Below are 20741 nucleotides of genomic sequence, written 5' to 3' on the forward strand. Positions count from 1 at the left end.
TGCCAAAGTTTTTTTTTTTTGCGAAGATCGTGCAGATAGTGTTATTTCCAGGAAGATTTGATCTGTGCTATCATTGAAGAGTTTACCCACTCATGCCCTGAAAGAAAGGGAAATCATAGAGAGGTATTTTAATAAATATTGGACAGGAGAGAGACAAAATACATAATGATACATAATAGGAAATAGCTGATAAAATTATTATTGTAACTTTGCCTTGTGAAATCCTAATTTCATGTTTATGGAATAGCCCTGCAATGATCATCTCTTCTACTCTACTTCTAGATCAGTTTGAAAAGGACTTCAGGGTTTTTTCTTTTCTTTTCTTCTTTATTCTTTTATTATTTATTCTTCTTTAAATTCTTTAGACAAATTCTCACTTTCCAAATTGGAGATGAAACTGATTGTTTCAGGTAGACATTTCATCTAAGAAACGTTTCTGCTTTTTTGAGTGTATAATGTCATACTTGATAACTTAGTCCCTTACAACCATTCTTCTAAATGCAGGACAGTTATTAAAGAAAAACATTCTTTATTCCGGCTTTGCAGACATATTTGATATTTCATACAATTTCCAGGTATTCTACATAGATAATAATATTCTTTACTATTATAATTGTCATAAAAATTCTGTAAAATCCTAGTTTATTCCTTTAACCAGACTGCTTTCCACTCACACCAACAAAATTTGTTTGTATTTAATTATGTTAAGCTAATATGTCTTAATCAAAGACACACAGTCTTTTTCTGTCTGCTGGGTCTGAAATGCACAGTCTGAGTGTTGCTGCATTTATTCTAAGATAGTGGGCATATGCACTGACCACCTTGGGAAAGAAAAAAATTGTTTTTGCTTTTTTCATTGTGTTAATGTATGTATCTCTAAAATGATCTTTCATTCAACATTTGACAAAAATGTTTTCACTGAGTTTTACATGTCCTTTAGCTTAAACTTCGCCCTTTCAGCTGCTGCTCATCAGAACTAGACACATTTGTTGCGTAAATAAATACGTTTTTGCCACTAAAGAGAAAATGGCCAATGAACTAGTTTGAGTACTGGGGACTTCAAAGCAGGGGAGAAGAAAGAAGAAAAAGCTGTTTCTAATCCGAAGGCACATACTGGTTGAACCATTGATATCTTACCCAAGATGATTAATGTTATGCAAAGAGTTGACAGTTGAAAAGAATGCTTTCAGATACTGTCTGCTTTAGTCATGAAAGTTTATCCTAAAGTTTTATCCTAAGCTTTTTTCCCCTAAACTTTTTATTAAATTTTCAGTTAATGTAAAACTTGGAGACATGAATTGCTGGAGAGCAATTTCTTTCTAATGTTTTGAAGAACTCTCTAATAAATGTTCCTTCTTTCTAAATTGTAAGTGCCAAACCTTTTATAGAAATCCCAAATTTGAAAGATAAGCCTAATTTTTTGTTAACCTTCTGTTACTGTGGTCAATCACGGGTACTCTGCTGCTGATTTCAAGAAGCACAAGCTGTCTTACAAAGAGGCATTCCACATAAAAAGCCGTACTTGTTTAATTAGGTTATTGAAAGGCTTTGATTAACAAATTTTTTTGTCAAGTGTTGGAGAAGTTCCACAGGTGCTGTAGGGTGATGGTTGGAGAAATGTTCTTTAGGCTGTAGTTTCCACTTCTCCCTCTAGAGTTCAACTTCATCTCATTAATTCTCAGTGGGCAAGTCAATCATGAATATGTACCTCGCTAACCTGAAGTTCTAGGCAGTTTGTAAGGACTGATTAAGTAAATTTGATGGTACAAAAGTCTAGAAGTTAACCGTTTTGGTTTTTTTTTATTTACCCAGATTGAAATTCAAGACTTTTCTAGATGTAAAACATAGAAAGGAGATGTGTTTTGTCTTAATAGTTAATTGAGGTGTAGTCTTATTATAAATTATAAAATTCTAGAAACCTTGTTATTAAATTTAAATCTGGCTGGTTTGCTTTTTGTTTTTCTTTTATTTTGTACTATAAGATGTTGGCTGAAGAGCTTTTATATGAAAAAGTAACTGCTTTTAACTAACTTCTTACTGTATATAAACTTAGAGATAAAATGCTAGATTTTAATGGTGGTGTTCATTCAGTTTCCTCATTCAGTTGCCACAGTACAGCCAATAGATTGACTACTTTATATGGCCATCTCTGAATATTTTCATCAACATTCAGAGATGAAACATGGTATCTGATACAATATAATTCTTGTAATCATTCAAAGGTGATTTATCAGTTGAACTGATAAAAGTCTCTATCGGGGGGTGGGGGTGGATCAAAACAAACAAGAAAACTCCATATGAAACTCATCATCTTAGTAGATTTGATTGGGTGCAAACCTCCTATTGGCTAAAATCCTGTGCCTGTAATAAAGCAATCATGCTTAATAGGAGTGCCTGCAACTCTAACTCTGACATACACACAACTCTGATTACTATACATTCTGCATCATCATGTTTCTAGCATAGCTGCAATATGAAGATTATTTAGTATCTTTAATAAGATGCATACAGAAGACGCTCAATTTTTTTTTGTGATATGACACCTCACAATCTTGTCCTAAAAATTTCTATAGAGGTGTGGTTCAAATGTGATTCATGTAGATTCCTTGGTGAGTGGTGCTGAAAGTTAGTATGTAAAGTCTTGTCGTAGCACTCTAAACAAGTAGCGTGTTTATTTTTGTTCCCATGGTATTTCAATTACTGGTGCATTGGGTCATCCTGTTCCTAATGTGGTACAAAAATGACCAAATCTATTAGAAGTTATTTGAGTGCTTTTTATCTAACGTCTGCTATTTTAAAAGTACGCTCTTATTCAGTTTGCCATAGAGGAATTTTAATGTCTGATAGACGTATGATCTGTTTGTTTTTACTGAATAGTTGCAATATATATATACTACATTTTAACTAACAATAGTTAAAATACTACTTGAATATTACTTAAATAACTCTGTTTTGTTGTAGCCAAAAAAGAAAACTAAGACATTCAATCCTCCAATCCGTAGAAACTGGGAAAGTAATTACTTTGGGATGCCACTACAGGATCTGGTTACACCTGAGAAACCGATACCTCTGTTTGTTGAAAAATGTGTGCAATTCATTGAAGATACAGGTAAGATAAGAGAACTACTGGAGGAAAGACTTTCCCACTTCGCATAACGAGTAAAACCTCTCATTTTGTTTTAAAGTACTTCTAGAATTTTATCCTAGAAATAAATAATTATGGGAAAAGCACATTTTAAAAGTAGAATATGTTCTCTAAATTGTATGTTTAATATGTGATGGTCTTTTGTCTTTATTTGCACAAATATTTAATTTCTTTTTGACAAACATTGAAGTTTAATATTTGTTTCCTGTAATTTAAAAAACTGATACCATTTTCTAATGCCAAATGACTTTTAACCCAATGGCATTCCAGTCTTACATGTCTCACTTGCCACTGCATTTTACTTCATATATTAAAAAGCTCTGAAATCCACTTTTTCCAATTGCAGAAAACAGGTACTTGGTATGGCATAATTAGTCAGCTTGCTTGCTTTATTTTGCTGGTAAACCTATTTTTGCATTTTAACTTTTTACAGAGATGGAAACATTTCTTTTCTAAATACTGTGTAATTCTGTATGAAAAATGTTAAGCAATTTGTTTAACTTGCAGATTTCTAGTTTAAGGTAAAATATTAACATATATGTGTTTGCATGATGGTGAAATTTCACAGTATGGTTTTCATCTCTCTCCTTTCTCCCTGGCTCCCTGGTTGTGTGTTTGTCCCCTCTCTTGCTGCTTTCAGCCTATTTACTGTGTGACCATGAGGCGATCTTGCTGGTCCGACAGAAGACTGCATTTGGGAGTGGGGAGGTGTTTTGAGGTTTGGGAGTGACCTGTGGTTGGGTTTTGTTTGGTGTTTTCTTTTTTGTTTTTAAAGATGGCGAGCACTAGTTTTCAGTTAGTGTGCAGATCTTGCTTGCTCTGAAGTTGTATAAATGCTGTATTGCTATACTTGAAGCAAATGAGAGCGTGAGACTGACTGACTGGAGCTGAAACATGAGCAGGACCATCTTTTGATGGGTGTCTGCAGTTCAATATTGTTTAGCATAAAGTAAAACAGCACCTTTTTTCAACATTTTCTTAGTTCTGTAATACAATTTTGGCTGTAAGATGACAGTAACAGTTTTAGCAAAAGAAAAACTGAAGGGTTTTCTTAAACTAAAATTCAGTTTTACTGCCATCTATAAGAATAGTGTTTCCAGAAGAACTACTACAGGTAGTGAGCCTAAGAGCTGTTTTTGCAGACTTAATATACTACATTATTGTAATAAAAAAAATTAGGTGAAACTTCAGGCACTGATCTTTTGGCAGTTAGAGATGTAAATATGACTCTTTATAAGTAAAGATGTAAGTATAAGTCTTTAACCTTTACCTCCTATTGATTCCTTGCCTAAAGGTAAGAGCTGTATTTTCCTCCCTCTTGCTTTTGCTTTCCCCACCTCACCCAGGAAAAAATGGGGAAGGAGGAAAAGGGCAAGGAGTAATAGAGTGGTATAGACAGTTTAATATATTTTTTGTATTTGCTATTGTATGTAGCAAAAAACCCCAACAAACAAAACCAAACCACCATAATTTTATGGGTGAGTCACTGTCTGAATTTGTGTTCTTTAAAAATGTCTACATATAGCTACTATGTATAGCTATGTAAAACAGACATTCACCAGTAATGAAGACCAAATGACTTTTCGAAGAGTTTGTAGAATCTAGAAGTAATATCTTAAATTTGAGCATGTTTAACTTTGTAAGAATACTTTCAAACAACAAAATTATAAATCCAGATCTAAAGAAAATTGTATTTGCTTAAAGTAATGTTGTCTGATATCTGTTGACTTTGTGGTAGACTTCAGAAACAAAGCTTATGGGGTGAGAGAGAGAACTATAATAGTGTGGGAACATGATTCTTTGTCTTTTTTTCCTCATAGTCATCAAATAACTCAAGCACCCAGAAGATTTAACACTTTTATTCTCCTCTAATGACCTGTCTTTGAAGGATAAGATGTTTAGTTAAGCTGCTGCTATGTTCAAAATGTGAGGGGCTCCTCAAAAGTGGTGACTCAGGAGGTACTGCTTTTCCTTTAGCTGGTTCAGTATACGTTAGTTCATCCTGGGATGCTGCTATGCAGCTACTGAAAGCTGGAGAATTTTAATTATAGCCATATGTGTAAGCTGGACAAACATTGTGCCGTCTGCATGCTTTGTTTGTGGCTGTGAAGACAGTAGTTGTCCTGCTGTTTCTGTTAAGCACTTGGTAAAGATGGAACAAAACCTCTGCTTTTGATCTGTATTACAATTTTCTTTCTCCTGCTCTCGATTCTCTGTAAGTAGCTTTGGTTGTTCTTTTCAACTTCCAAATTTGGCTGTGGGAGTTTTATTTTTGGTGTGTATTACTTTTATATTGGGTTAATATTCTGTAGGCATTTGATGAGTTTCAAGCAGTGTTCCGATAGAACATATTTCTTGCCTTTGAGAGAGGAAGATGTTCACTTGCATTGCCTTCAAATCCTGTACTGAGATAGACTCACATCACTGACTTGGGGACTGTCTGAGAGAAAATTCCACAAATACAGTTTTGGAGATGATCCATCTGCAGAAGGCAAGTCAGGATCTATTGGCTTCAGGCTGGAGTCCAGAATAGTACCATTCCCATTTGATAAAGCTATTTTGTCAACTGCTTGGCCCTGGGGAATCATCCAATACTTCAGCTGTCTCTTAGCAAGTCAGCCTGCTATCAGTACTTACTGAACTTAATACCAGTGTTTACTAGCATTGTCTTTTTAATCAAGAAGTGCAGTCTTCTCCAAGTCTTCTTGAATGAGGCTAATCAGTATATTTCTCTTACAGGGGACATATTTGTTTAGCTTTTCCTTTTAAGGTACTTTCGTGGACTTCAGCTCCTTCCCTTTGTATTACCACACATAATTTGCACTGTGGCGGAATTGTAGGTTTTTTGCAAAGATATGATTAATCTCAAATTGAAGGGCTAATATTAATGTTTAATGTTCCCTATCTCTGCCTCATGAAATTATACAAGACGGTGCTTTGTACCCACTCATCTAAATTGTGACTGAGGCTAGAAAGTATGCAGTGTGAAAAAGAGTTTTCTCTGCTTTGTTTTGGATGCTGAGATGAGAAGATAATATCAGAAAGTGTCTTTGAAGATTCTTGCTCCACCATAAACCTTAAAGAATTGAGCGCATGCAGAAAATACCATCAGATTTTTGTTTTACCATACTATTCTGGAATATCCTCACAGAAAAAAAAAGTGTGCATCAGTAGAAGAGGGACAATCTGGAAAAATTAAAGTAAATCCAGGAGCTGAAAAGTTCTAGCCTTTTATAAATCAACAGATTTTTCTTTTGAAGGAGCCATGTGGATCCTGTCAGGGTAAAGGGAGATCTGGTAGAGATAAGGGATCCTAAGTCAGGGCCTACAGATGTAGGTATTTTCTGTGTGTTCCTGTTTAGTTTGATATTTTCCAACAAGAAGTTTTATTCTGAACTGGTTTAGCTTTATGGAGTAAAGTAATTTCTGTTTTTGAAAGATAATCTAGGGCTTGAATCCCTTTGGAATCTTTTTGATAGTATTGGAAGTAGAAACTGAGGGAACGAAGTGGTTAATACTTGAGCAGATCTAAACCTAATAAGCAGTAAGTATGTATCAGAACCTCCATTTCAGCAGCAGCGTGTACTGTTGCTGATACTAATAGTACAAAGCGGTAATAGCACATAATACTTTGTCTTGTTGGGACCTATTGGTTAAAAAAATACATGTACAATACCATGTAAGATTATCTTAAATTTAATCGCACTGTCATTTCTGGATAAGGAATGAGGAAAGCTTGGCTAAATATTGTAAACAAACTTTGCTTGTGTATTCACACGTGGTCCATGATTATAGGAAAACCTTTTCTCTATCCAAGTCTTCCATTTTTGAATTCACTGTAGTTGTAGCAGGATGAGTAATCTTTTGGTTGGTTGTCAGAGCTCGCTCTTGTTCGTTCATTGAACAAGATGATCAAAAGAATTTTTATCTCTCAGGTAAGTAACTTGATAATTGTGAATTATCAAGTTTTCCACTAAACGTCTTGGTATAAATGTATAATGTTTTCAGGAAAACTTATTTTTTGGTAAAGATATTGTGGTCTTATCTGTAACCTTTTACAGACTGTATAAACACTTTTCTATCATTAGTGACATAGCATAATGTATAAGCTGCTGATGTTTGTATGGTTTTACCGCTGTCACATTCTTTGCAAATCAGCATGTAACTTGCTCTTGAGGGCAGCTACTTAAATTGACTTTTTGACATTAGTAGTTATTTTCAGTTACGGGCTTTCAAAAGAAGATTTTGATGATACAGTTGTTCTGGTGCATTTTGTTGTTGCTTTCTCCTGATGGACTGAATAGAAGGTCATTTTGTTGCATCACTTGAACTTTTAAAGTGTATTGGTTTTCTGCAAACTAGACTTATGGAAATGTATTTAGCAGGGAAACTAGAGTTCAGTTTTGATTTTTAAGAAAATTGTAGTGGCTGTTTTTGAATAGAAGTAATGGTGCTATGATAAGATGTGCTAGAAAAAAAATTCTATCCAATCTAGGCCATTACTTTTTTTTAGTACAACTATTTTTCTAAATGTACGCAGCAGAATTGAGATAATTTTTGAAGTTAAACTGTTTAATTGTATTAATAGCATGAATTCTGTGTTTCTCTAAGAATTATCATGTAGAGAGTAAGGATATTCTGATACTCTGATAGTTTTGTTTGAGAGAGAGGAACGCAGATTTCTGAAGGCTAATTTAATGTTTAACGTCAACAAAATGTTGGTGTGATTTGAATTTTGTATTGCAATACCATGTAAAAATATCTATTGAATGTCTAATTTTTTTAAGTGTAAAAAGTTTACATGTTTATGGCAAGTTTGTAGCTCGAGTGTTTTGTTAGTAACATTTTTATGCTGTTTTATGTGCCACCAATTTAATTTCAAGTACTGTTTGTGTGCTATTCAACACGTACTGTTATTGTTTATTTTTAATTTTCCCAAACTTATAATAATTTGGGCAAAAATTACTCATGCTAACTGATAGTATTACCATATGAGGGTTTCTTTAATATTTCAGTATTCTTTTAATTGGTATTTTGGATTTACTTTTTGTATGCATCATTATGCATTGGTGAAAAGTTTGGTATAAATTATGTTTCATTCTGTTTACCAAGGAAGGGGGCATCAAATTAATATTACAAATACTAGCACAGTTTTGCCATTTAATAAATTTAACTCTTGACTATATTCAACTCTAATAATAATAGCAGTATTTTAATATATTTTTTCTTTGGGTTTTCAAATATGTTTAAAAAAATCTTTGTAGAATATTGATATCCATGTGCTTCATTGACAAGATTAAAAATTTTAGATTCCATACTTCATAGAAAACTGATAGCATTAATATAGCGTTAATTCTACATGAAACAATTGAGGGAAGAGAAGCTTATTAGAATAATATGTATTTTAATAATTTAGCTACTCAATGTATGTGAGACAAGGAATGGAATAAAGAAGGAAGAAGGAATTTGACAGAGCCACATCTCATTTAATGTCTCACATGGTCTCTGTGGACAGCTATAGGAGGTGAAATTAAAAATTGCGTACTCGGTATATGTATAGTAATTACTGCCTTTGATATTTATGCCTTTTTGTAATGCTGTTAAATTTACAATTTTGGAGGTAATTCGAGTAAAAGACTATTGCCTTCTGTGAATTTCCCTCCCACCTAAGTTATACCCAGGTCTTTTACACCGAATCTGCCACGAGGCCAGATTTTGACATTGAAAGTATAGATAACGCAAAGTTTGTCTCCAGAGAATGAGTTGGGTAGAAATAGGCAAAGAAAATGAGTCAGCAGCGCCACTTGAGGTAAAAAGGCTGATAAATCATTGCAATATATTCATAGTGGCTGCAAAATCCAAACATTCAAGATGGATTATCTCCCCTTTTATTCAAAGGGCTTGGAGAGCTAGAGGCTTTTAGGAGTCTTTTCTGTTGGACAGAGAGAACAGAATGGGACAAGAGTGGCCATCCCTCGGCCTGGTGTACGAAGCCCAACGTTCTTAGGGTAGTTTCATAAGAAACAGTGTAATAGCCAGTTAGATCCTCTCCTGCTGTATGCTTCTGCCACTTTTCATTCTGGGCACTTGTCAGGCGTCTCTGAATCAGTGGAGTTCACTGTCTTGGAAAACTACATCAGCAAAAATGGACAAGGTCCTGCTGTTTAGTATTACAACTGGTAAGTTAAGGGTCAAATGTGTGTCAAAACAAGTGCAAGGCAGGGAGCAGGACTATGCAGCTAGGAGCAAGGGAAGGGCAGAAACAGTGATTGATGAGGCAGGGAGTCAGACCACCTTTTTCAGTCATAATGATCAGTTACGTTGACTCAACTGCCCATGAAACTGTATGTTTAGCAAAAAAAATGCATAGCCCATGATTCTGTTACTCTTGATTCTGGATAGATACAGTAACAATAGAGTTAAATAGCCCTACAATACATTTTGTACCCTCATCAAATTTGTGAGTGATCCTAGAGTGGGTGGTGTGGTTAATATATTCAAGGCCAGGGCATCTGTTCAGGGGAATGTAGACAAGCTGGAAGAATGGGACAACAGGACCCTGGTGGAATTCGGCAAGGACAAATGCCAAGTCCTGCAACTAGAATTGCAAGGACTAAACCCCTGCAGTAGTACATGCTGAGGACTTGACTGGCTGGATAGCAATGCTGCTGAAAAGGATCTGGGGGTTGTGGTGGAGAATAGGCTAAGCATGAGTCAGTAGTGCATCCTGCTAATGATGCCTTCTGTGTTAGACTGTCCCAGCAGAAGTGTAGGCACTACAGTAACAGAAGTGATTATTCGTTTTTACTCTGCATTTGTTAGACGTCATCTGAAATACTACAAGAAGGGTGTTGACAAACTTGATTGAGTCTGGCAGAAGAGGGTCAGGGGCTGGAGCTCCTGACCTGTGGGTTTGTTCAGCTTGGAGAGGGAAAGGCTGAGGAGATACCCAGAAGTGGCTTTCCATACCTGTGAGGAGGTTACTGAGAAGGTGCAGCCACGCTAAAGTACTGAAGTACGTGCCAGCAGGATTAGAGGCAATGATCATAAAAATACGAGGTTGCAACTAGAAAGAAAGGAAAAACTCTTGCTCTGAGGATTATTTAAGCACTAGTTCAGGTTGCCCAAAGAGATTGTGGGCTCTCTGTCCTTGGAGATATTCAAGATCAGATTTAGATAAGCAACCCAGTCTGAATTCAGCATTGACCCATGTTTGAGCAGGAGGCTGGACTAGATGACCTCCTGAGGATCCCTTCTGTGATCACTTCAAAACTGGCATAGAATAGGTTTCAGAATTTAGGAAACTGTACACCAGTTTGTGTTTTGCAACTTTGGAATTAATCAACAGGGAGGAAACAGTATCCACACTCGAGAGGAGGGGAAAACAGGCATCAGTTGTTTCTCCTAATGGAAGATGTGACTACCAGACGGATGGAGGAGGAGCGCATACATTAATTTATTAGTGTGTGAGAATCACTGAAAAGTGTAAACAAATATGTTTTGAAATATTCATAAACACATGTTGTGCACTTGAGTTGTATTGCTAATTAAGGTATCTCTTCAAAGGAAACATCATGGGAATTATGTAAAGAATTCCTAAACAATGTGGATAGGACCAAGATGTCAATATCTTTTGCAGAGCACTTAGGCTACTTATGCTGCTCCTCTATTCCCCTAGTTTTCTCCAGGCCCAAAATGACCAAACAGCTAATATGCCTGGAAAATTAGAGTATATTCAGATGTCACCCATTTTTAATGAAGTAAAGAATGCACCTACCTTTTCCTAGGCATGTTTGTCATGTCATATTAATTGAAGTCTTATTCTTTTTTCAAAATGAACAGGCCATGAAATATGTGATTGAGTGACACTTCATAAAATGATTGAGAGCTTGTTTAATAATTGGTTAATGTAAATTATAGAAATGTTAATTCAGCATTGAATGAGAGCTTCCTATTTTTTGAGTCTTTCTAAAAGTACTGCTTATTTTCTTACACTGCTTGCTTTTATAGGATATTGAAATGTTCAATAAAATTATTACAAGAAGAAGTTACACACTTACTATTGGTTCTGGTTTCAAGTGAGGGAATTGAATGTCATGGATATTTAAATGCCGGTGTTGATATGCACAGATAAGAACACATTAAATGTAGAATTTTAAATGTATTTTATGTAAGTAAATTTAGTGCTAGACTCTTCTTACTTGAAAAGAGTTTGGGTTCTTTGCTCTGTAATTACATATATTCTAGGTGTACATAGAAATTGTTATTCTGGATCAGTAAGGTGGGGGTTCCTTTAGTCTTCTGTAGTCTGGGTAGCAGGGGTTGAGAAGAGGTACACCAGGTCAATCTGTGGAATAAAATTACAGAATGATACAAATCACAAAATTTACAAAGGTAAGTGTGGGAATGATAGTCTCGGCTATTGTAGTGGAGAATGATTCCTGAAAAGTTCAATTGGTCACTGAAGGGGAAGGAATTATACTGGGAAGAGACAGACTTGCTGTGATTAGGTATCATCTATTCAGAAATGTAGACAGAACAGTGATAGTGGAACCTGGCTACGAATGTCAAGTGGGCAGATACTGTGTGCCTTTTCAGCAGGCTAAATATTAGTATAGCTGTTGTCACTCAGGAAGAGGCTTTAAAATCATCATAGACAGCTGTCTGAAAACTTCAACTCTCAATACTTGCTATCAAGGAAGCAAAAAGAAAAGAGTTACGAGAGTGAGTGATATGGGGAAAAATGCTGTTATGTAATTCCATGGTGTACACACGGTTTGAATACTAGTTACAATTCGGATCAGTCTGCCTTAGAGTAGAAAAGAATTGGAAAAGATACTGCATATGACAATAACAGTAACTCTTGGATAAAGAGGGATTGAATTGATTAGCTTAGAAAACTTCTGAGGAAGGGAAATGATATAAATTTAAAAAAACTGCTGCTGGGAAAGAGTAGAGAAGTTACTGCTTCTTGTTAATCAAGAAAAAAAGATTTCATGAAAACTTCAGGTACTGAGCATAAACCCCATGTGCTTTCATGATGTACATTCCTGAATTACAAAACTGCATTTGTTGTGGGTTGTTGTAAAGGCCACAAGTAAATGACTTAAAGGGGTTTGGACAAATTAGTGGAGGATAAATCCCCAAGTGTCTCTTACAACACCTTATGCAAAAGCCTATGTAAGCCACCATCTGCAGGAAGCTGGGAGGATATACCATAGAAAAATTGCTGTTTTTTTTTTTTTTTTTCTCCTAATGTTCCTACCTCTCTCCTCAAGCATATACTACTTACTGGTGTGGAAACTGGATATTGTACCAGGTAGACTTTGGTCTGCCCTTGTGCTGAAGTTAGTACATTCTGTGGAGGAACCAAGAGTTGTGAAATATGTTGGTGCCTAAGAATGGAAGTGTCCTACAAACTAAGTATGCATATAGGTGCAGATCCACCTTGCTTACTTTCTTTGAAATGCTTTGAACCCCATGTGAAGTTCCAGTTAGATGGGATGGAACCCTGATCACAACTGGCAGCCCAAAAGAAGGCACAAGAAGAGAATTTATTAGACGCTAGGAGGTACTTTGAGAAAGGAGTAGTCTAGACAAAGGAGATGAGCTCTGTCTTGAAGTAAATGTAGGCTATTGTGACTTGAAATAAGGAGCATCTAATTCTTTAAACCTAAAGGTGTAGTAAAGCTAGCAGGACAGAGAAGCAAATAAATCAGATGATTCTGATATATAATATTACAACAGCCATCGTGTCCAGTAAGGATATCTTGAAAATTACAGCTGGACTGGAAGGGAAGCAGGATAAGAACATAGATAAGAATTCTGAAAAAATCAACAGGCTTGCAGATGAAGGAACTGAATTTTTAAAAAGCCGTCAAGAAAAAATAAATGTTGCATGCTCTCTCTCTCAATATGGATATACATTATAGATATGCAAGAAGTTTAAAAGCTAAAACTAATGAACTAGAATGTCTTATACTTGAAGATCTTGATGTAACAAGCATTGCAGAGACCTGGTTGGATAATAAAAAACAACAGAGAGAATTGAAGCATTACTTTAAAATTATACTTTCAGACTTCTAGCTGTGTGTATGCACACAAACAGATTAAACTTGTCTCCTTGCGTGCCTTAGAGAAACAGTATAATGACAGTTGACCAACCATTTCATGAAGTGTTACTTTCTAGAATAAACAAGCAAGAAAAATTATTTTTGCTTGAGGAATTTAAAAGATAAATTTAGTTAGCTTAATCCAGAATTGCAGCACTTCGCTATTTGTGGAAGATACCTAAATTCAGTAGGCATTTCCTTGTTTAACCTGAAAATTTTCTGAAGTGCTGTTGTCTTTCTATGTTTCTCAGAGCTGTACTGGTCTGAGCAAAGAGGTGTCTACTACATGATGAAGTAGCGGGGGGGTGGGGGGAAAGGCCAGATACAGCAGTAGAGTATCTCTGTCTCCAGAGCAGCCCAGCATTCAAGGTTTAAACACTCCTACTAAACAGTGACTGGATCAGACTTCTCAGAAAATGCTATTGCAGCACATTCAATTCCTTTTGTGCAGAAAGAAATTGAATAGTAGGTGGATAAAACACAGAATACCCTGGGGCTGTAGGGTCTCCAACTGAGAATTCTCCCATACTAAACAAAGAAAATCGCCATCCTAGCTTGTTCTTATCTACCAGTGATTTTTTTTTATTTCTTTATTTACAACTTCTGGAAGAGGAATGCAAAGTGTTTCTGTCTGTGATAGTGTGTAGCACATTCAGGGCATTCTTCTGAAGACAGGTTTGAAACCCCTTCCAGCTGTGGAAGCCCTTGAATCATTGAAACCACTTTTTGCCCTGTGCCACCAAACTATACCTCCTCGTGGTTTTTGAGGATGTTAGTGAATAAGGATCAGGTTTTTTGAAAGGACTGTTTAGGTATATATTTACAAAAGAAAACTCTTGGCTATGGAGTTGGAAAGCTAAACGGTAGGTATAAAAGCTTATTGAAGAAAAGCTTACTAAAATAGCCTTGATGCAGCCAGTAAAGAGACATGTGAATTGTCGAAGCATGAAGAAGGAAAAATTGAGTTAGAAGAGATGATACCAAATTAATTGGTATACATTTCCCAGCAGTATGAAGCAGTTAAATGCTTTCTGTACTTTGAGCATTTTAACAGGATTCCTAGTGTTTTTTGGTAACTTAAAAGGCACACTCGGTGACTGCGGTGTGGCAGAGGAGTTATGTATTGATCTGATAATCTAAAATGCATTCAGTTACTGGGCTGTGATAGTAAAAAGCCAAGATTTTTCATAAAGCTCTAAAACTTGTGAATTTTTAAATAGAACCATGTCTGTTGTGGAGATCTAGCATATAGATAATTTTGCACCCATAAAGGTAACTTGGAGAATTATGGAACTATAAACTGCTTGTATTCCTTAATGGGTTCTAAATTAACAAAGAAAAAGATCTTGGGTAATGGTGTGATTAGCAGGATGGACGCTTTCATTCAGTGAGTAGCTGTGGGCAAAAAAGATAGCAATGTGATAGGAAGCATAATCACTGGAGTGGAGTGAGCAAGTGTGTGTGTGTGTGTGCATAATAAAGGTGTATTTTTTAATGTTGTTTACCTAGAATGGCTGCTGTAATTACGACAACTCCATAACGCATAGTAAAACAAATAATGATAAGCCTGGAGAACCTCTGCTCCCTAACACCCTTCTCCCTCTCCCCTCTTCCCCTGCCCCTTAAAGGAAGACTTGTAAATGATGTGATAATTTACCTTAGAAAAGAAGTGAGGAGAAATGGATGCAAAGTTCATAAAATGTAAATGGTAAAAGGGAAAGTATGTTAGAAGATTAAGTCCTTGTCTCATACAGGAGTGTGTTACACCATGAAATTAAAAAATCAGGAATCAATTACAAACGCTTGATTTTTCTGCAGAGTATTTTATTAGTGTGTTATTGCTTGCCATAGTAAGTTGTTAAGCCCAAATTGTGAAGGCAGTCTTTAAAAACGTAAATTCTGTGGGTACCAAACCTCAGAACTGAGATTTTGGATGATTAAAAAAAAAAAGATGGAAATAACAAGTGTCTTGAGATCAGGAAGAGAATAATTTTGGGGACATTATTCCACAAATGCCTACAGTCAGGTTTTTGTTATCCTACAATGTGGTTTCCTCTGACTCAAATGGAATAGTAGACTCAATAGACAACTGGTATTTTGTGTTTTGGTAGTCCTATATCATTATAATGGTTAGCATATTACTTTTTAGGCACTTAATATTTCTATTCCTACTTTTGGTTTCTCAATAAGTAATTATGACTAGCTCTGTTTTGCTCTATAATATATACACTTTTTTGAATATTTTTTTTTCCTCCCCTTCTAAGGATTATGTACTGAAGGCCTGTACCGTGTTAGTGGGAATAAAACAGATCAAGACAACATTCAGAAACAGTTTGATCAAGGTAATGACAGATTTTATTATTTAAAGCCAAAACAGAACTTGAATTCTCCATGGATTTATCATAGTGCAATATAAAAGGGTTGCACTTTCAAACTGACTTCATAGCACTGAGTACTTAATGCTCTGGTAGGTTAGAATTGTAGAATCATAGAATAGTTTGGGTTGGAAGGGACCTCTGAAGGTCATCTAGTCCAACCCCCCTGCCATGGGCAGGGACATCTTCAACTAGATCAGATTGCTCAGAGTTGCTTCAGGTTGTAAGAAGCCTTGAATGTTTCCAAGGATGGGGCATCTGCCACCTCTCTGGGCAACCTGTGCCAGGGTTTCACCACCCTCAGTGTAAAAAATGTCTTCCTTATATCTAGTCTGAATCTACTCTCTTTTAGTTTAAAGCCATTCCCCCTTGTCCTGTCGCAACAGGCCCTGCTAAAAAGTTTGCCGCCATTTGTCTTATAAGCCCCCTTTAAGTACTGATAGGTTGCAACAAGGTCTCCCCGAAGCCTTCTCTTCTCCAGGCTGAACAACCCCAACTCTCTCAGCCTTTCTTCATAGGAGAGGTGTTCCATCCCTCGGATCATTTTTGTGGCCCTCCTCTGGACCCACTCCAACAGGTCTGTGTCTTTCTTATGCTGAGGGCTCCAGAGCTGGACACAGTACTCCAGGTGGGGTCTCACCAGAGCAGAGTAGAGGGGCAGAATCATCTCCCTCGACCTGCTGGCCACGCTGCTTTTGATGCAGCCCAGGATACGATTGGCCTTCTGGGCTGCGAGCACACATTGCTGGCTCATGTCCAGCTTTTCATCCACCAGTACCCCCAAGTCCTTCTCGGCAGGGCTGCTCTCAATCCCTTCATCCCCCAGCCTGTATGGTTACCGGGGGTTGCCCTGACCCAGGTGCAGGACCTTGCACTTGGCCTTGTTAAACCTCATGAGGTTCACACAGGCCCACTTCTTGAGCTTGTCCAGGTCCCTCTGGATGGCATCCCGTCCCTCTGGCGTGTCAACCACACCACTCAGCTTGGTGTCATCTGCAAACTTGCTGAGGGTGCACTCGATCCCACTGTCTATGGCATTGATGAAGATATTAAGCAGTATTGGTCCCAATATGGACCCCTGGGGGATGCCACTCGTCACCAATCTCCATCTGGACATTGAGCTGTTGACCACTACCCCCTGGATGTGACCATCCAACCAATTCCTCACCCACCAGACAGTCCACCCATCAAATCCATACCTCTCCAGTTTAGAGAGAAGGATGTTGTGGGGGACCGTGTCAAAGGCCTTACAGAGGCCCAGATAGACAACATCTGTAGCCCTTCCTGTGTCCACTGATGTAGTCACTCCATCATAGAAGGCCACTAGGTTAGTCAGGCAGGACTTGCCCTTGGTGAAGCCATGCTGGCTGTCTGGAATCACCTCCCTGTCCTCCACATGCCTTAGCATAGTTTCCAGGAGGATCTGTTCCATGATCTTCCCAGGCACAAAAGTGAGACTGACTGGCCTGTAGTTCCCTGGGTCTTCCTTTTTTCCCTTTTTAAAAATGGGGGTTATGTTTCCCCTTTTCCAGTCAGTGGGAACTTCACTGGACTGCCACGACTTCTCAAATACGATGGATAGTGGCTTAGCAACTTCATCCGCCAGTTCCTTCAGGACCTGCAGATGGATCTCATCGGGTCCCATGGACTTGTGCCCCTTCAGGTGCCTTAGATGGTCTCGAACCTGATGATCTCCCACAGTGGGTGGCTCTTCCTTCTCCCAGTCCCCGTCTTTGCCTTCTGCGGCTTGGGCGGTGAGGCTCAAGCACTTGCCGGTGAAGACTGAGGCAAAAAAGTCATTGAATACTTCCGCCTTCTCCGTATCCTGGGTAACCAGGTCTCCCATTTCGTTCTGGAGAGAGCCCACATTTTCCCTCGTCTTCCTTTTATCCCTGACGTACCTATAGAATCTTTTCTTGTTGCCCTTGATGTCCCTGGCCAGATTTAATTCTATCAGGGCTTTAGCTTTCCTAACCTGATCCCTGGCTGCTCGGACAATTTCTCTGCATTCTTCCCAGGCTACCTGTCCTTGTTTCCACCCTCTGTAGGCTTCCTTTTTGTGTTTGAGCATGTCCAGGAGCTCCTTGTTCATCCACACAGGCCTCCTGGCGTTTTTTGCCAGACTTCATCTTTGTTGGGATGCATTGCTCCTGAGTTTGAAGGAGGTGATCCTTGAATATTGCCCAGCTTTCTTGGGCCCCTCTTCCCTCCAGGGCTTTGTCCCATGGCACTCTACCAAGCAGATCCCTGAAGAGGCCAAAGCCTGCTCTCCTGAAGTCCAGGGTAGTGAGCTTGCTGTGCACCCTCCTCGGTGCCCTCGGGATCTTCAACTTCACCATTTCGTGGTCACTGCAGCCAAAGCTGCCCTTGAGCTTCACATTCCCCACCAGCCCCTCCTTGTTGGTGAGAACAAGGTCCAGCATAGCACCTCTCCTCGTTGGCTCCTCTACCACTTGGAGAAGGAAGTTATCATCGATGCATTCCAGGAACCTCGCAGATTGCTTATGCCCTGCATTGTTGTCCCTCCAACAGATGTCGGGGTGGTTGAAGTCCCCCATGAGGACCAGGGCTTGTGAGCTTGAGGCTGCTCCTATCTGCCTATGGAGGGCCTCATCTGCTTGGTCTTCCTGGTCAGGTGGCCTGTAGCAGACCCCCACCGTAATGTCACCTGTCTCTGCCTTCCCTTTAATCCTGACGCATAAGCTCTCTTTTGGCTCCTCATCCATCTCCAGGTGGAGCTCCATGCACTCCAGCTGGTCATTGACGTAGAGGGTGACGCCCCCTCCTCGTCTCCCCTGCCTGTCCTTCCTAAAGAGCCTGTATCCCTCCATCCCAGCACTCCAATCATAGGAGCCATCCCACCACGTCTCCGTGATGCCAGTAAGGTCGTAGCCCTGCAGGCGTGCGCACGTCTCTTAACTCCTCTTGTTTATTCCCCATGGTATGTGCATTTGCATAGAGGCATTTAAGTTGGGCCCCCGATGAAGCTGTCTTACTGGCTGGAGTTCCTTTGTGCTGCTCTTCAGGCACTCTTCTGCTGACCTGTGTTCCTTCTCCAGGCTCTGGGCATCTATTGCTGGCGCTCGCATCAAACTGGTAGGAGTGGGATGGATTGAGGTTCCCCTCCCCTGGCATCTCCAATACAATATACAGCTATACCAGGTTGTACTGGTATAGTCCAGGTTATTACCAGTGAAGCTGTGTATAAACCAAAGATGGGATAGAATCTTGTTACAGCTGATTTTAAGTGCTGTTAAAATAATTTCTAGGCGGTATTCTGGTGTTTAAAAGAGTTTAAATGCAGTCCTAGCTGCTCCTTGTGTTAATAGTTCATCAATCCTAGGCATTAAGGCATTCAATTCCCCCCCCCCTTATGCCCTCAAAATGTAGTACTTCTTGATACTTATTTTATTGAAAGCTCTCTTGAGTAATACAGATTAATAATTAAATCTTGATAATAAATTTCTAAGACAACCTTTTTTGTGCTAGAATATACTGGAATATGATTGGTAGATTATGCTGTTCACTTTGATGTGTTAAAAGAGAGGGTCAGCATTATTTTTTTTTTTCCTTGTTTTCTCATTTAATTTATGATCTCAGTTGATATTTCAAAATGAAAACACTTCTTAAAAGTTCTTGGTATTAATCATGAAGCTGAGCCTGTGAAAAATAGTAAAATTCCTCCTAGATGATAAGGAAAATGAATGTACTAGGTTTTTTTTATGCCTCACTATTCTGTTTCACATAATCTGTGTATAACACTAGGTTTGTCTGTGTGTGGTCACTGGTATGTTTTGTTGTCCTTTTTTAAAAGGCTTCATGTGGTCACACGAACGAAATCACCTGAATTCTGCAGATTGATGTACCAGTTTTTAAAAAAAAAAATTGGGAAATAGAATTTAAAACTTCTTATTGGGCAAAACTGATTAATCAGAAGCCGGTCAATTGCAAATAGAAAAGCATTTAAGTCTGCATGGAGAACTAGACAACTTCTATTTTTCTGATATTCTACTGTTTCCTTATACTGTCAGATTTTCTTACATTTGATTTCATGTGGGTCAAAGTGGTGGCAGCTTGTCCATAGGTTCACCTTTTAGTGCATTTTTTAACAAACGTTTGGCAACACTTGCATTTTCAGTGTTTTGAATAAATTCTTATTTTCATAAAATACTATGAGGAATGATAGCTGTAGGTTTTACTTACACTGCTGTTTAATTTTTTTTTTGCAGATCATAGTATCAGTCTAGAGTCTATGGGAGTAACAGTAAATGCAGTGGCTGGGGCTCTTAAAGCTTTTTTTGCAGATCTGCCAGATCCATTAATTCCTTACTCTTTGCATCAAGAGTTGTTAGAAACATCAAGTAAGTAATAACAATCTTGTCTTGATCTAATTATGTTATATTGATTGCTCTTATTGCAGTTTTCACTTCATTGTAAGTTGAAAGGAGTAGCTGCACTGAAATATTTTTTAAATTGCTTAGACATGTACATTTTTTTTATATACTTCAAAAATAACAGAATTATATGATGAAATAAACGTAATATGTTATTTTTGCTAAATAAGTTGTGGCTTATTATTTCCCCTTTTCCTAGAAAATTTAATTGGAGAAATAGACTTTTTTTCCATCCTGTATTAGTGCTGCATATGATGAAAGATCTTGGAACTGTATTGCAGTTGTTAACAGGGGAAAAACCCCTTGAATTCATGAAGTCTTACATTCAAAGTAGGCTTTAGAAATCAGATGCATCTATGGAATATTATGGTAATTCTCTTTTAGATGTTTTTCAAATTCTTTTTGAAATCTTTATAAGATGAAATGCTTAGTTTTGTTTGCATTACAAACATTTTTCAGACACTTTCAAGTGAAATGACTAAATTGTTCCCTTTTTTTAAAGACTCTCTCTTGTATTGACAGCAAACTGTTTCATAAAAAGACTGCTACGTATTTTTGCGTAGCAAAAAATACTGTGACATACAGTATTCTTAATGCTTTTTTGTTCAAAACATGAAAACACTAGTGTAAACCTAAGGCTTGGGCCTGGACTTGTCCATTAGAAATTTCATACTTTTGGATGATATCTGTAGATACTTATTTGTGTTATTTCTGC

General features: G+C 37.8%; 1 protein-coding gene across 1 annotated transcript in view; it reads left to right on the forward strand.

Annotated features, from left to right (window-relative positions):
• ARHGAP5 (Rho GTPase activating protein 5) overlaps positions 1–20741 on the forward strand; it is a 55962-nt gene that overhangs the window by 24480 nt on the left and 10741 nt on the right. The window contains exons 4-6 of the mRNA XM_076345004.1: positions 2962–3109; positions 15522–15599; positions 19862–19993. Of these exons, the coding sequence (XP_076201119.1) occupies positions 2962–3109; positions 15522–15599; positions 19862–19993 (358 nt within the window). The remainder of the gene's footprint in view (positions 1–2961; positions 3110–15521; positions 15600–19861; positions 19994–20741) is intronic.

This window comes from Aptenodytes patagonicus, chromosome 7 (assembly GCF_965638725.1).
Source record: "Aptenodytes patagonicus chromosome 7, bAptPat1.pri.cur, whole genome shotgun sequence".
In the NCBI taxonomy this organism is placed as follows: domain Eukaryota; kingdom Metazoa; phylum Chordata; class Aves; order Sphenisciformes; family Spheniscidae; genus Aptenodytes; species Aptenodytes patagonicus.